General features: G+C 43.3%; 1 protein-coding gene across 1 annotated transcript in view; it reads right to left on the reverse strand.

The window, feature by feature from the left end:
- Positions 1-16,271: 16,271 nt before the first annotated feature.
- Positions 16,272-16,350, reverse strand: part of LOC146502788 (uncharacterized) — a 16,218-nt gene continuing 16,139 nt past the window's right edge. The window contains exon 6 of the mRNA XM_085131096.1: positions 16,272-16,350. This exon is cut by the window's right edge and continues 13 nt beyond it. Within this exon, the coding sequence (XP_084987222.1) occupies positions 16,272-16,350 (79 nt within the window).

Genomic DNA, 16,350 nt, shown 5'->3' on the forward strand with positions numbered 1-16,350 from the left:
CCATTCAACACAGATACATTGAGACTTTACAATACAGTTATGTAGCTACACTGGTTAGTGACATAAATGAGCCAAATGTAATGCAGTAATATTGATAGAAAATTAATTCCTCAGTGTAAACTAAATAACACCCGACAGATTCCACACACAGTCCTCACAATGTATGTACCTTACATTAACCAGCACTGTAAGAACTGTGTCTACCAACCTCACTATCAATATCCAAACACCACTGCTGTGGTCTTGTTGCAATAATAACGACAGCAGAAAATTGGTCACCTGCTTATCATCTTTGAGGGAGGACGATGCCATGGGCGTATCAACATGAGGAAGATCAGTGTGCCCTGAAACGTAGTGCAAACAAACACAAAAGGGCATTAACATCCATTCAACACAGATACGATGAGACTTTACAATACAGTTATGTAGCTACACTGGTTAGTGACATAAATGAGCCAAATGTAATGCAGTAATATTGATAGAAAATTAATTCCTCAGTGTAAACCAACATAACACACGATAGTATCCACACACAGTCCTCTTAATACTGTACCTGACAGCTTCATACACTGTAGGGTCTGTGTTACATGTGGACTTGGGAGCTCATCTTTCGATAGATGTACACATGCAAAACACACACAGTCCTCACAATGTATGTATCTTACATTAACCAGCATTGTAAGAACTGTGTCTACCAACCTCACTATCAACATCCAAACAACTATGTTGTGTTATTTTTGCCATAATAAGAACAGCAGAAAATTGGTCACCTGCTCATCATCTTTGAGGGAGGACGATGCCATGGGCGTATCAACATGAGGAAGATCGGTGTGCCCTGAAACGTAGTGCAAACAAACACAAAAGGGCATTAACATCCATTCAACACAGATACGTTGAGACTTTACAATACAGTTATGTAGCTACACTGGTTAGTGACATAAATGAGCCAAATGTAATGCAGTAATATTGATAGAAAATTAATTCCTCAGTGTAAACCAACATAACACACGATAGTATCCACACACAGTCCTCTTAATACTGTACCTGACAGCTTCATACACTGTAGGGTCTGTGTTACATGTGGACTTGGGAGCTCATCTTTCGATAGATGTACACATGCAAAACACACACAGTCCTCACAATGTATGTATCTTACATTAACCAGCATTGTAAGAACTGTGTCTACCAACCTCACTATCAACATCCAAACAACTATGTTGTGTTATTTTTGCCATAATAACGACAGCAGAAAATTGGTCACCTGCTCATCATCTTTGAGGGAGGACGATGCCATGGGCGTATCAACATGAGGAAGATCGGTGTGCCCTGAAACGTAGTGCAAACAAATACAAAAGGGCATTAACATCCATTCAACACAGATACGTTGAGACTTTACAATACAGTTATGTAGCTACACTGGTTAGTGACATAAATGAGCCAAATGTAATGCAGTAATATTGATAGAAAATTAATTCCTCAGTGTAAACCAACATAACACACGATAGTATCCACACACAGTCCTCTTAATAATGTACCTGACAGCTTCATATACTGTAGGGTCTGTGTTACATGTGGACTTGGGAGCTCATCTTATGATAGATGTACACATGCAAAACACACACAGTCCTCACAATGTATGTATCTTACATTAACCAGCACTGTAAGAACTGTGTCTACCAACCTCACTATCAACATCCAAACAACTATGTTGTGTTATTTTTGCCATAATAACAACAGCAGAAAATTAGTTACCTGCTTATCATTGAGGGAGGACGATGCCATGGGCGTATACGCTTCATCTTTGGGTTTAAACTTCTCTTGGCTGCCTCATTGGAATGCACTTTTTCAGAAAAAGAAAAAATAATAGTACAATTTGTGTAATACTTCATCACTGTAGTTTACAGTGAAAACTGATTTTTTACAGGAGGTACTAACCCTCTGGAGTCAAGGGTATAATTGGCTGTTTTCGACTACTTTTAAATTTTACCTTTATATTTCCCCTTTAAAAAAAGTTTTCCTTGCCTTCTTTGTCATCATTCTTTACACAATAACCTCTAATTTTGACATACTGTATTGACATAACTGATCCAAAAACATCAAATCAGAGTAGGTTAAGGTTATACTTTTCACTATGAAAATCACAAAGACGTTTAGCGATTCATTCTCATTACTTAATTTCACATTTCTAAAACATATTTACACATTTTACAAACCACATTATATACAACTATTTACATAAAAATGCAGGAAATTCCTCAGGTGGTTTTTGTAAGGTTATTTACAAATTTACTGGTTTTCCCTTCTCCTCAGGTTAAGAGCCTTGGTGTCATCCTACATAGTTCACTTTCCTATAAATCTCACATCAATAATCTCACCCGTTCTGCCTATTTCCATCTACGCAATATAAACAGATTAAGTCCTTCTCTTCCACCCAGTCTCCGTCCATTCTTGTCCATTGTCTCGTTACCTCCCGTACTGACTACTGAAATTCTCTCTTGCATGGTCTCCCCCATAAATTCCTCCATAAGCTTCATCTGGTTCAGAACTCTGCTGCTCGCATTATTACCAGAACCCCCTCCTACCAGCACATCACCCCTGTTCTTCAGGAACTTCACTGGCTCCCTGTGAAATTCCGGATAGTGTACAAACTTCTTCTGCTCACCTTCAAGTCCCTTCATAACCTTGCTCCTCCTTACCTTTCTGACCTGTTAAGCACTATCTCTTCTGCCCGCTCACTTCCATCTTCTTCTTCTATCCAGCTTGCTGTGCTTTCTTTCCGCCTCACCACCATGGGAAGCAGAGCTTTTAGCTGCTCTGCTCCCAGGCTGTAGAACTCTCTACCCCCAGATATAAGAAACATTGGTTCTCTCCCACAGTTTAAATCTCAACTCAAAATCCATCTGTTCAAATTTGCATGTCCACTGTGAACCCACTGTTTGTTAATTTTATCTTGTACTTTTGTTTTTATTGTTCCTTCTTTTGTCATTGTTCTATTATGCATTTCATCCTATTGTAAAGTGTCCCTGGGTGTCTTGAAATGTGCTATAAATAAAATTTATTATTATTTAAAAACAATCAGGTGTCACACAAATTATTTGTGCCACTCATCAAAATTGTTCCTGTCCACCACAAGACAGAACAGAGGGACATACCACAGGCCTGACAAAAGGTAGTGTATCACTCCTCCTGTTGCACACCTGGAGACAGCGTTTAGATTTCAGTCTGCCTTTGGTAGCTTTTTAGCCAGGGTCAGGGTGACATTCACCTCACCATTTTGACACACAAAACAATCAAACCCAGATTTAACTACAAACTAACAATACACTCCAGACACACTTAATGTCACAAATCTCTCACATCTCAAAACTTGTTATAGACACCGCTCTCTCCTGCCATCACTCCCACAAGTTTCCCTATTAATAAACAACCAAAACAGTCATATAATTGTTTGATCGGCTCTTGTTCATTTATTCACCACAATAGGGAAGAAGAGGTAAAAATCTATCTATCTATCTATCTATCTATCTTTGTTCCTGCACTAAACGTGATGACATCTTCACTCTGGTTTTTCTTGGCATTTTAATAAACTGACATTTTAAAAAACTGATAGGCATGTTGCTGATAGATCATAAATTGGCCATGTGATCTGCACTCCAGAGAGTGCAGATCACATGGCCTCAGATCATCAAATGTTAGCTACCACGGTTATCTTAAATTTGTCTCAATACTAGCATGTCACGTATATTGCAGCATTGCTTAAAATCTGGAGACAGTGGGATGAGTAAATAATAACATCTCAGTAATTTCAAATGCCACAGTTTAACTAAAAACATATGTGTTAGACTAGGTATTTAACCTTGACTAATAAATACACAACGTGTCATCAAAAAAAGCTAGATTTAGCCTTTGAATTAGCTTGAAATACAAAGCTTAATCAAGGAATATACATCAAAGAAAAACCTTGACAAAACTAAATCTAACTGGTTGCTGGACTACAAAGCTGGAAAAATTCAAAAGTTTAAAGTTACCTGTTAGCGTCTCCACACCAGTTCACAGCCAAGCGTCAATACTCCTCAACTCAAGTCACGAAGTGAGGGGGGAGGAAAAGTTTAAAGTTACCTGTTAGCGTCTCCACACCAGTTCACAGCCAAGCGTCAATACTCCTCAACTCAAGTCACGAAGTGAGGGGGGAGGGGTGAAAACTGAAGCTCATTGGCTAAAAAGTGGTCAGGTGACGAGAGTGCTTACCCTTTCTTTTAAACGGAATTTCAGTGAAATATTTACAGAGAGGAAGGACTGGGTTTTTATTGCATTTGTTATTTTGTTGTTTTTGTTTAATAGGACATTCCTTTAAAAAAAAGTATTAGTTATTTATTTGAAGCAAAGGTACACTCAATGGAATAAATGTTTCCTCACATACCAACAGCCAAGGGCCACCATTAAAGCAATGGTTTCACACTTAATTTATATCTGCATATGTTAAACAAATCTGAGATTCAACCAGTAACATAGTGGAACATATTTTAGCTTCTTATGTTAAACCAGCATGTATCAAGATGTGGCTTTCTTCTGAAAAATTTATTTATTCATATATTTTTGTTCTGATTTTTTGTATGAAGATACAGAAGGTGTATCTACAAACCAATGCATTTATTACTAGCAATTATGGATAGTTTGAGAAACCAAAATTTGTTTTGTTTAGCAGTAGGAACATCAAATAAGATGTTCAAATAAATATATGATCAAATAAGATCATATGATATGACTAAAGAAATCTGAAACTTCTAAATCCTATGGAAACTCTACAGTGTAAAACTGGCTTTGTTTACAATATAGAACTGTACAAAATTATGGCAGCTGGTATATGAAGGCATTAATAGCTCCTCACCTAGTATTTCCCAGAGACTCCCATCTTAATCTCATCTTCAGAAGCATAGTCCAGGGTTACAAGCATTACAAACACACAGAACAATACCTTAAAGAAACTTGCCATTTTCCTGCAGTAGTTGCTAGCTATAACAACAAACGTGATAGACTAAATGCTAACCAGTGTGGAAATGATAACCCAGTCTTTCTGGGGGCTGGGAGAATTTGTATTGTTGATTGTTAGGGAGAGAATTAGGTAAGTAAATACAGATTGCAGAATTTGACAGCTAAATGCATTTTTAGTAATGGATGAATATGTTATTTGTATTCCAGGATATACTTTTGTCCATATATTATCAATTATTATATGAGTTACTATGGGTGGCACAGTGGTATGGTGGTTAGCACTTTTGTCTTACAGCCAGAAGGTTCCTAGTATAAAGCCTTGGCTGAGTTTGCATTTTTAACTGTGCATGTGTGTGTTTTCTTCAGGTACTCCAGCTTCCTCCCACAGACCTAAAACATGTATGTTAGGTTGAACAGACATGATAATTTGATAGCAGTTATTGAGTGAACATAACTGGTACGCAGGTACGCATGCATGACAAAAATTAGGAATGCCTAGTGACACTTGCATTACCAAGTGCCTTTGCATACTTGACCGTGTCATTTAACCTTCCATGTGTTTCTTGTCACCAGCTAAATGTCCAAAAAAAACCCCAGACATTAAGCAGCTTCTTTGGTGTGCCGCCACCAGCTAAGAAATGCCAACCGGAGCCAGAGCCGAAGAAAATACTTTTTTTCAGAAAAGTGGCTCCAAGATGTGCCATGGCTTGAAGCTAACAATGAGCGCACTGAAATGTGGTGCAAGATTTGCCGCATTCATCCACATCTAGCAGACAAATCAGGTGCATTTTTTAAAGGCTCAAAGAATTTTAACCATTCTTTATTTGACTAACATGAAAAAGTACAGAGCACATGAATGTGGCATAAGTCATTGCTAATAAACAAGCTAGCCAAAATGAAATGTCCAGTCACCCACTTAACATACGGCAAAACAAGCAAAATGAATAACAGCGGCAAGCACTGTTAAATAATACCATTTGACTCTCCATCAGCGGCACTTGGAGTGACAGCTGCAGGCGGGCTGGGGACACAGACGGTGCAGGACGGCTGTTGGCTCCTTCCTCGCAGCTACCCTCACTTATATGGGAGCACGCCATACTACCGGCTCCTCTTTCACCTCATTTTTTTGTCGCCACCTCTGGCTGTCAGCCCCGGCTCTGGTCAGAGGGCTGCCTGATGAGGCTGCCGGTCGACCCTGCAGCCACTTTGCTGTTGAGGTGCCTGTGCGGGCATATGGTCAGGGTAGGGGGGCCCAGAGCTTCTGGGCCTCGCCCTGCCCCCAAGACTCCAACTTGGGGCCCTGGAGATCTCCAGCCCCAGTTTGAGTCCTTCGCAGACGGCCATATACAGGTGAGACGGGGAGGACTTGGAGCTAAGACTCAGCTGTCCTCCAGCCGCCCTCCTCCCCCCTGACATCCTTTGAGTTGGGCCTAGTGGCCAGCTCCTGCTGCAGGCTATGTTCCCCTGGCATATTGCCCGCGGTTCACAGGTTTATATGACAGTCGGGCCACGCTGCGTTGACACCTCAGGCAGTGGTTCACAGTTCTCCAGCCTGCGGTGATGGCACTCTGTCTAGGAGATTGCCCACATGTTGGTTTACATGGCCAGCAGGGGCCCGCTCAGTGAGCTGACACCCCCGGATGAGTCATGTCCCTGACTCTGCCCTCCACTTCAGCTGCAGGCTGTGTTCCCCTGGCGTGTTGGCCGCATTTCTCAGGCTTACGCGCCAGTTGGACCTCGCTATGGCGAGTGAGCGTTCTTCAGCCTATTTTAGCCAGGTTTCTCTCTGGCATATAGCTGCTGCAGCTGCAGGCTGTGTTCCCCTGGTGTATTGCCTGCACTCACCGGTTTACGCGCCAGCTGGACCTCGCTGTGTCTGATTTCTCAGCCGGCGAGTATGTGTTCTCCAGCCTGCAGCACCAGCTGTGCACAAGTGTCTCATTCTCTAGTTCACTCTTGCTGCTCCCCTTTCTGCGGACAGTGCTAGCGGCCACTCGGCCCTGGGGCAGACCTTTGGGTTAAGTCTCCACTTCGCCTTTCAGCGGGCTAGACTGCCAGCCCCCCCGCCCCCTTCGGGTCGCATCCCTACCTCGGCCCATCACATTAGCAGCTGTGCTGCTACTGCAGGCAGTGCACAGGTTTACGCGCCATTTGGACCTCACTGGGTCTGATACGTCCGCCAGCGAGTCAGTGTTCTCCAGCCCACAGCGCTGGCTCCCTGTCTAGTGCATTGCCAATGTGTTACAATTTACATGGAAACTTCCTGACTGTCCACACGTGTCTCGTTGGGTCCACTCTTGCTAGTCCCCTGTCTGCGGACAGCGCAGAGTGGCTGCTATGCCCTGGTGACGGACCTTGGGTCGCCTCCCCACTTGGGCCGCCTCCCCACTTGGGCCCTCCACTCTCCATGGACTAAGCCACCAGCCCCTCCCCTTGTGGGACGGTGCAGGTTGGATGCTTGGCTCCTAGGACAGGCCTTGCATCACATCCTGCTCGGCCATCCACTGTGCGTCATGGCATTAGCTAGCTGCCATGCCTAAGTGGCTAAATAGGCTGTGCTCCCCTGGCTTATTGCCCGCATTCGTCAGTTTACGGGCCAGCTGGACCTCACCTAGTCTGATTCTTCAGCCGGTGAGTGAGTGTTCTCCAGCCTGCAGCGCCGCCTGTGCACAAGTGTCTCTTATGGAGTTCACTCTTGCTGCTCCCCTCTCTGTGGACAGTGCTTAGCGGCCACTCTGCCTTGGGGTAAACCTTCGGGTTTAGTCCCCATGTGGCCTTTTGGTGGGCTAGGACGCCAGCTCCCCCATTCCAGATGGGCGTATTGCCTGTGGCTCGCCGGTTTACGCGCCAGTTGGACCTCGCTGTGTGTGATACATCAGCCAGTGAGAGAGTGTTCCTCAGCCTGCAGCGATGGCTCCCTGTCTGGCGTCTTGCCCGCATGTTGCAGGTTTGTACGGCCAGCGGGTTTCCCGATCTTCAGCTCAGTGAGCTGTGCTTCTTTCCTCAGTCTGCTCCTGGGATTCCAGGTTCTGGCCCTAGGATTCTCAGGCCCCAGCTGGAGATCTTTTGCAGAGTGTGCACACGGGGCTCGTCAGCCAGTGAGTGTGAGTCCTCCAGCCTGCAGCTCTGGCTCTCTGTCCGGTGCACGCCTGCCTGTCATGGCTTACGCGGCCTGCACAGGCCCACTCAGTGGGCTGTAACTGAATGACTGATCATGAGTATCTTGTTTGCAAGTTCGCTTTTATTGCTCATCTGCCTGCGGGCAGCACATCGTGGCTGCTCGGTGCTGTGAGTAGACCTTCGGGTCCTCCCAATGCTTAGCCCTCCACTTCTGCAGGCTAGGCTGCCGGCCCCCCTTCCCTGTCTGTCGATGGCACAGGGCGGCTTTGACTCTGGGGATGGACAGGTCACATCCCTACCTCGGCCTGCTGCGTTCCCCTGGCGTGTTGCCCGCGGTTCGCCGGTTTACGCACCAGTCAGACCTCGCTGTGGCGTGTGTGTTCTCCAGCCTGTGGCGCTAACTCTCTGTCTGGCATATTGCCCGCATGTTGTAGGTTCGCATCCAGCAGGTTCCAAACTGGTGCTGTGCTTTCTGCCGTTCGGCCTGGTGGTTCATGGGCTGACTTTGAGTGGCCAATCAATTGTGGTCCTTGCATCTGCAGGGCCAGTTCAGGCCAATCTTGCGCCTGCTGACTGGTGTCTTACAGAGTTACCCCGTACATATGGAATATGTAACGGAGTGGAGAGATAGTCTCTCACTCACAGAACCAAGGTTACACCATAACCGTACATTCTTTAGATGCTGTTCTGGCTGTTTTCTTGTGACCTCCTGAATGAGTCGTCAGTGCCCTCTTAGAGTAATTTTGGTAGGCAGGCTGCTCCTGGGAAGGTTCAGCACTGTTTTAAGCATTCTCCATTTTTGGATAATGACTCTCTGCTGTCCCAAAGCCTTGGAAATGTCTTTGTAACCCTTCCCAGACTGATAGATGTCAATGACTTTGTTGCTCATATCGTTTCTTTAGATTGTAAAGTGATGTGTTGCTTTTTGAGATCTTTTAGCCTATTTCACTTTGTCGGTTTTAGTGATTTCTTCATTCAGCAGGTCTGCAATAATCAGGTCTGGGTGTGGCTAGTGAAACTGAACTGAGCTTGACAAAAACTGTGTTTAATCACAGCTAATTGATGATTTAACAAGAGGGGGCAGTTACTATTTCACACAGGACTGGGTAGGTGCAGATAGCTTATTTCCCTTAATAAATTTTGTATTTACTCAGATTATCTTTGTGTAATATTAAAATTAGTTTGATGATCTGAAACATGTGAGTGTGACAAATATGCAAAAAAACAAACAAAACAAAACTAAGAAATTAAGAAGGGGGCAAATACTTTTTCACACCACTGCATGTGTTTTACGATCCAGGTGGGAGGGGGCAGTATGCAGAGCTAATGCTATTGCATGATCTGTGAATCTTTTTGGCCCTTCATGTAAACTGAAACAGGTCAAGCAGGCATCGAAGACGTGATGTGAACTTCGACTATATGCTCAAAGCACTTCATAACGATGGAAGTAAGTGCTCTTGGGAGACAGTCACTGAGACAGCTCACATTAGGTTTCTTCAGGACGGTGGTCCTCTTGAAGCACGAGGGGACTATAAAAAAGAGAAAAGTCATCACTTTATCTGCTGTCTTATCTAATTATAGGCCAATCTCCAACCTTACTTTTATCTCAAAAATTATTTAAATAGCACCAGAATGCTGAATCTGTTCATCTGGACATACCATTTTTAGTGGGAGAAATGTTTCATCACCAACTGGTGACTTCTTCAGTCTCAGCAGACTGCAGGTTTCCCCAATCTTATAAACAGTACATTTGCATAATGACAGAATCTAGCACCAACAATGGGCTGTGAGGTCAGTTCCATGATCATTAGTATCCAAATTGTCGTGACCATTGATCATTGGCCATGAGGGCATTCAAATCTAGAGACAAGGAGGAGCTGAAAAGGGTGCAGAGACAGCTGAGGGGACTGATAAGGAAAGAGAAGGACAGCTACAGGCAGAAGATAGAGAACCAGCTTCAACAAAACAACATTGGCGAGGTCTGGAGAGGCCTCAGAACCATCTTGGGCCACAAAGGTCAGAACTTTCTGCCTGGGGGGGATGTGAGGTGGGCAAATGAACTGAATGATTTCTTCAACAGATTTGATTCATCCATGAGGCAGTCTTCAACATCGGCTGCAGACTCACCCACCCCCACTGCTGCTGTTCCACCTCTGACACCTCAGATACTTAACACCTCCTCTACTCACCCTGCTCACTCCTCCCCACCTCCAACAACAGCATCCAATACACTCTCAACACAAGGCTCCAGCCTGTCTCTCTCAACTACCCAGGTTAGGAGGGAACTGAGGAGGATTAAAGCCAGGAAAGCTGCTGGTCCAGATGGCATCAGCACACGGGTGGTCAGGTCCTGTGCAGACCAACTGTATGGGGTGATGGAGCACCTCATCAATCTGAGCCTGAGGCTGGGGAGAGTCCCACAGCTCTGGAAAACCTCCTGTGTCGTACCAGTGCCAAAGACTTTACGCCCCAAGGACCTCAACAGCTATAGTTCGGTGGCTCTGAAATCCTGATGAAGATCCTGGAGCGGCTGGTCCTGGCTCAGCTTCGGCGCCTGGTGAGCTCATCACTGGACCCACTTCAGTTTGCCTACCAGCCTGGCATTGAAGCAGATGATGCTGTCATTCACCTCATGCATCGTTCCCTCTCTCACCTGGAGACCGCTGGGAGCACTGTGAGAATCATGTTCTTTGATTTCTCCAGTGCCTTTAACACCATTCTGCCCACGGTCCTATAGGACAAGCTGGAGAACTCAGGAGTGGACCATCACCTCACAACATGGATTCTGGACTACCTCACTGACCGACCACAGTATGCGAGAACTCAGGGCTGTGTGTCGGACAGGGTTGTCTGCAGTACGGGGGCCCCACAGGGAACGGTTCTGGCACCATTCCTCTTCACCGTCTACACTGCAGACTTCTCCCACAACTCCACCCAGTGCTTCCAGCAGAAGCGCTCTGACGACTCTGCAATACTTGGCCTCATCACTGATGGGGACGACAAGGAGTACAGAGAACTGACACAAGGCTTTGTGGACTGGTGCCAGCAGAACTACCTCCAGATCAACACTAGTAAAACCAAGGAGCTGGTGGTAGACTTCCACAGGCACAAACATCCCCCACTGCAACCACTGAACATCCAAGGTATGGACATTGAGACTGTGGACAGCTACAGGTGCCTTGTTGTTCATCTGAACAATAAACTGGACTGGTCTCATTATTCATGTCTCATAAACCAGGGCTGTAACTGCTGCGGAGACTCAGGTCTTTTGGAGTGAAGGGCCCACTCCTGAAGACCTTCTATGACTCTGTGGTGGCCTCAGCTATCTTTTATGGTGTGGTCTGCTGGGGCGGCAACATCTCTGCCGGGGACAGGAAGAGCCTGAACAGGCTGATCAGAAGGGCCAGCTCTGTTCTAGGATGCCCTCTGGACACAGTGTAGGTGGTGAGTGACAGGAGAATGGTGGCAAAGCTGTCATCCCTGTTGGACAACATCTCCCACCTCATGCAGGAGACTCTGACAGCACTGAGCAGCTCCTTCAGTGGCTGCTGCACCCACGATGTGGGTCAGAGAGATTTCACAGGTCTCCCCACTTCTGTCAGACTCTACAACAAAGACTTCAACTGATCAAACACACACATCCACACATGTGCAATAGCAATAACAGTAAGTGCAATACTTTTTTCTGGTATCGTTGTATTATACTCAATTGTATATAGCATTTGTATTCTATTTTATTTGATTGTATGTAGTATTTTATTTTATTTTATTCTATTCTATTGTGTACAGTATCTTATGGCTATATTATTCCAGTGTTTTTTTCTCTAATTTTTCTATGCAACTTTGCACTGTCCACTGCTGTAACAAAACAAATTTCCCACACGTGGGACTAATAAAGGTTATCTTACCTTATCTTATCTTATCTTATCTTATCTTATCTTATCTTATCTTATGAGTACCATTCACAGAGAGTTGGGGAATGACTGCAATCACAGCATTATAAGATGGTGAAAGAGGTGTGTTATGGGTTACCAATGATACATAAACAGGGTGTACGTTTAAGACCAATTGTGTGGATGGTCAGCTTGGTCACCGATAACACCTCGACATTTCTGTCTTCTGTCCACAACCCGTTTGTAAGCAGCTCCAAACACCACATCCAGAACACTTTGGATTTTGTTGAGAAGGTGAGATATGTCATTATTGAACAGGTGAAACATTGGTCTCATATAATGTTTAATTTTTCACTTGTGCTTCAGTTGCTGAAGCAGTGGAGGTTGTTTGTAAGAAGTTACAGCAGGGGTCTCAAACTTAAATAAGTTGTGTGCCACATCGGGCACTGTCATCTCACTGAAGGGCCAATTTAATATCTTTGACGATATGGCGGGCATCTTTGCACAGACTGCACCTAGGGTCCTGCCTGGTGTGGTAAAAACCAGCCTCTACTGGTCTTGTTCTTGGAGCCATGATTAGTGCTTCATCCTACAAGGGTTTGTCCTTCCATGATGGTTCCTGCTTTACCTCCTCCTCCTGAGGTTTCAGCTGCTTGAACTATTTACTAAGCACCTAACCACTTGGATTTATCTTCCTGATGCACTGATGGTGTCATAAAGCAGCTGAGTGCAGGCAGGGTAGGACCCAAACGCAAACTCACTTAGGCAAAACGGGAACCTAAACACAGGTTTACACTTGTGCCATACTCCTTCCATTTCTGAATGATCGCTTGAACAGTGCTCCGTGGGATGTTCAAGGCTTGGGAAATCATTTTGTAGCCTAAGCCTGCTTTAAATTTCTCAATAACTTTATCCCTGACCTGTCTGGTGTGTTCTTTGGACTTCATAGTGTTGTTGCTCCCAATATTGTCTTAGACAACCTCTGAGGCCGTCACAGAGCAGCTGCATTTGTACTGACATTAGATTACACACAGGTACATTCTATTTAGTCATTAGCAATCATCAGGCAATGTCTATGGGCAACTGACTGCACTCAGACCAACGGGGGCTGAATAATTACTCACACCCCACTTTGCAGTTATTTATTTGTAAAAAATGTTTGGAATCATGTATGATTTTCGTTCCACTTCTCACATGTACACCACTTTGTATTGGCCTTTCACGTGGAATTCCAATAAAATTGATTCATGTTTGTGGCTGTAATGTGACAAAATGTGGAAAAGTTCAAGGGGGCCAAAATACTTTAGAAAGCCACTGTATGTTTCCAATGCATGAAGAGAGAGGCTGCAAGCTATACGCAAAAGCAAAGATCATCTAAGTAATACTGGATACTCATTATTCTAAACTTGTAAGACATGTGGTTGTGAAATACTGCAGTCTAAGAAGACATTCTGGCACCAGAGAGGAGGAAGCCAACTCTTTAGAAGTCCTCACTGATGAGCGGATTAATTACAGGTGCATTGTTCCATGGGTGATAAGAATTTAGACTGCCTCTTTAACAAAAGAATGCTCTCCAGAGAGTGGAGATAATAAAATAGGACACAAAAACACACAATCACGACAACATTTATAATATACAGGATTCCTAGAGCAAAATATGAAAAAAGAAATGCTTAAAAAATTAACCATCACACAGTCAAGAGTTAATAAAGCATAACTACAGTATATTACACTATATTAAGTGCTAGATTAAGTAGTTTAGTCATCTCAGTATCACTGAAAGTGGTGTTTTAAATTTAACAGAGGAGTTTTAAGGATTTATCTATGGTCATGTTTTGAAACACACAATTTTTAATAAAAACTACAACAATGGGTACCTTCCAACTGTCAGCCAGTCAGAAGACAGAACTTTGTTATGTAACACACAATCTTTTTTTTAAAAAAACCTTAATTATAAGGACCTTCTGCCTGTCAGCCAATCAGAACACAGAATTGTTTTATGTAACACACACTATCTGACAAAAAACGTAATTATAGGGACCTTCCGGCTGTTAGCCAATCAGAGGCCTTAAAAAATACACGTTGTGTGAATATTCATGACCAGGTGCAGTACCCAAACCGGTCTACAGGGGAGCTGTGTTGATACACAGATTATACACAAAAGTTGGGTAATTGTGAATAGTAAGGACTTTTTTTTGATTTCGCTGAAATTTTGAATTTAGGCTTTTGACACCTATTTAAGCACCCTCACATCGAGTTTTCATTCCATGAATTGTGAGGACATCGGCCCTGTCCTCATAATTCCAAATGTCCGGACAGTGTGGCGTGTATTCTTGCAAAATGTCCTCATAAACCACCTTTGCGCAAACACACACACACACACACACACACACACTCCATTTTTATCTGTATCTAGCATTTCCGAGCAGCATGTCTTCATTATCTGTGTGTCTGCAAACACTCTGGTTTCAGTGGTTTCAGATCCATTTCTCTCTCACGTTGGTACAAATTAGTAAACACTTTTTATATTTCACTGTTTTTACACAAGTAAGCAGCACGTCTTTATCAAGATCAATAAGCTGCTCGCAAACAAGAGTTTTAGTCAAAGGTAATGTAGTAATAATTAAACATTTTAGTATTATTATCCTGGCTGCTCGAGGCTCCGTTTTCTCTGACAGTTTCAATCAAAATTAGAAATGCTGCTCTGAGACTGAGAGAACTAATAGTGCTGCCTGTTGTGCAGTTAGTTTCCAAAACACGTTATTCATGGTTGCATACAATTTTAGACTGATGTGGGCCAAAGCCTAGCATAGCCTGTAACGTTATTATGACCGGCACATTTTATGAGTGAACTTGGCTTTAAGTGTTAAGCAAAAAATAAGGAACTGCCAGATTATATTCAGAGTAAGTTATAATTTAAGGGGTTTTGTAACTCAAAACAGGGAAGGTACGTACAACAGGAACAAGCTTTTGTGTTTCTGTGCATGGAGTGAAGCTGTGGAACAGTTTGAATATGAAATTGAAGCAATATCCAAACATAAAACAGTTCAAAAAGAGTTATAAAGATATGATCTTCTTGAGCTATAAAGAAAAGGGAAAATGTTGAAATTAAGTGAATGTCGCTATTTAGAAAACTTCATGATGTGATATTATAGTATATATTATATCAGAAATCTGTTCACTATTTTTATTACAGATTATATCAGTAAGTGACTAAATATTGACTGATAACTTATGGCAAAGGGGTGGGATTAAATAAGTGTGTACTTCTTCCCTCTCCCTTTCGACATGTAACTGAATCAGAACAGAAGCAATATTGAAATGTATTAACTTTATTTTGTATAGTATCTTTTTCTCAGATTTTCTTTGCTAAATGTACGTGTATATTGTTTACATGATTGAAATAAATTAACAAACAGGCCCAAATACAGGAGAAGGACAGCTGAGAGTGGAAAAAAAATCACAAAAATAAATACTGCCAGATTTTCAACTTCGGTCTACAAGAAAATAAGAAGATCATGGGATTAGCCTCGATTGCACTTTGGACCTATTGACGGGATGCGCTCCGTCCCTTGATGCATGTACACTTTCAATTTCTGGTTGGGCTGCTTGGTTACAAAGTAGGTTTCATCATCAGATGATGAGCTTCATGTAAACATCTGCATGGAAACTGGATGCCTGGACTTCTCTGCTTACTTAGACCAAACCAAACCCTGAATTATGTTGGAAAATATGTGATGTTTTATGAAGGATCACATAAGAAACAACATTTTTTAGTTGTTTTTGAAACTAAAAAACTATTCAAAAAGTTTTAAATAGTTTAGAAAGGACTTTTACATTTTCATAATATTCATGGCTGTGTGGTAAAGCTGACATTATCTCACTTGTAATGGTTCAGATTGGACACTGTGACTGGCCGGTTCTGTGCTCCAGGCCACATGTTTGATACCCCTGGACCCATGCAACGAAGTATAAAAAAACGTGTCCACACTTTGGCCTGTGAAGAGTGAAAGCAGATATACGGCGTGATATCGAGCCAAATGCTTCAAAGTGTTCCTTGATGATGTGATAAAGAAGTGGCGTTCCTCCTCCAACCACAAACAGGAAGCTCATGAAGCGAGCAGTGTCAGTGCTTGTACGACACTCACCACGAGACCTCTGAGCAGGATGGCTGCAGTCGCACAGCTCTGCTTCTCCCTGCTGTTCACTCTCATCAGCAACATTCATGCAGAAGAATTTATCGCCATAAGAGAAGAAGGAGAGTCTTTACAGTTCAAGCTCCCAGATCAAAACAGCTCCTGCATCACCTCCAGACGTGTTGGTGAAGATACTCTGGTCCTGTGGA

Source organism: Neolamprologus multifasciatus, chromosome 14 (assembly GCF_963576455.1).
Source record: "Neolamprologus multifasciatus chromosome 14, fNeoMul1.2, whole genome shotgun sequence".
Classification (NCBI taxonomy): Eukaryota; Metazoa; Chordata; class Actinopteri; order Cichliformes; family Cichlidae; genus Neolamprologus; species Neolamprologus multifasciatus.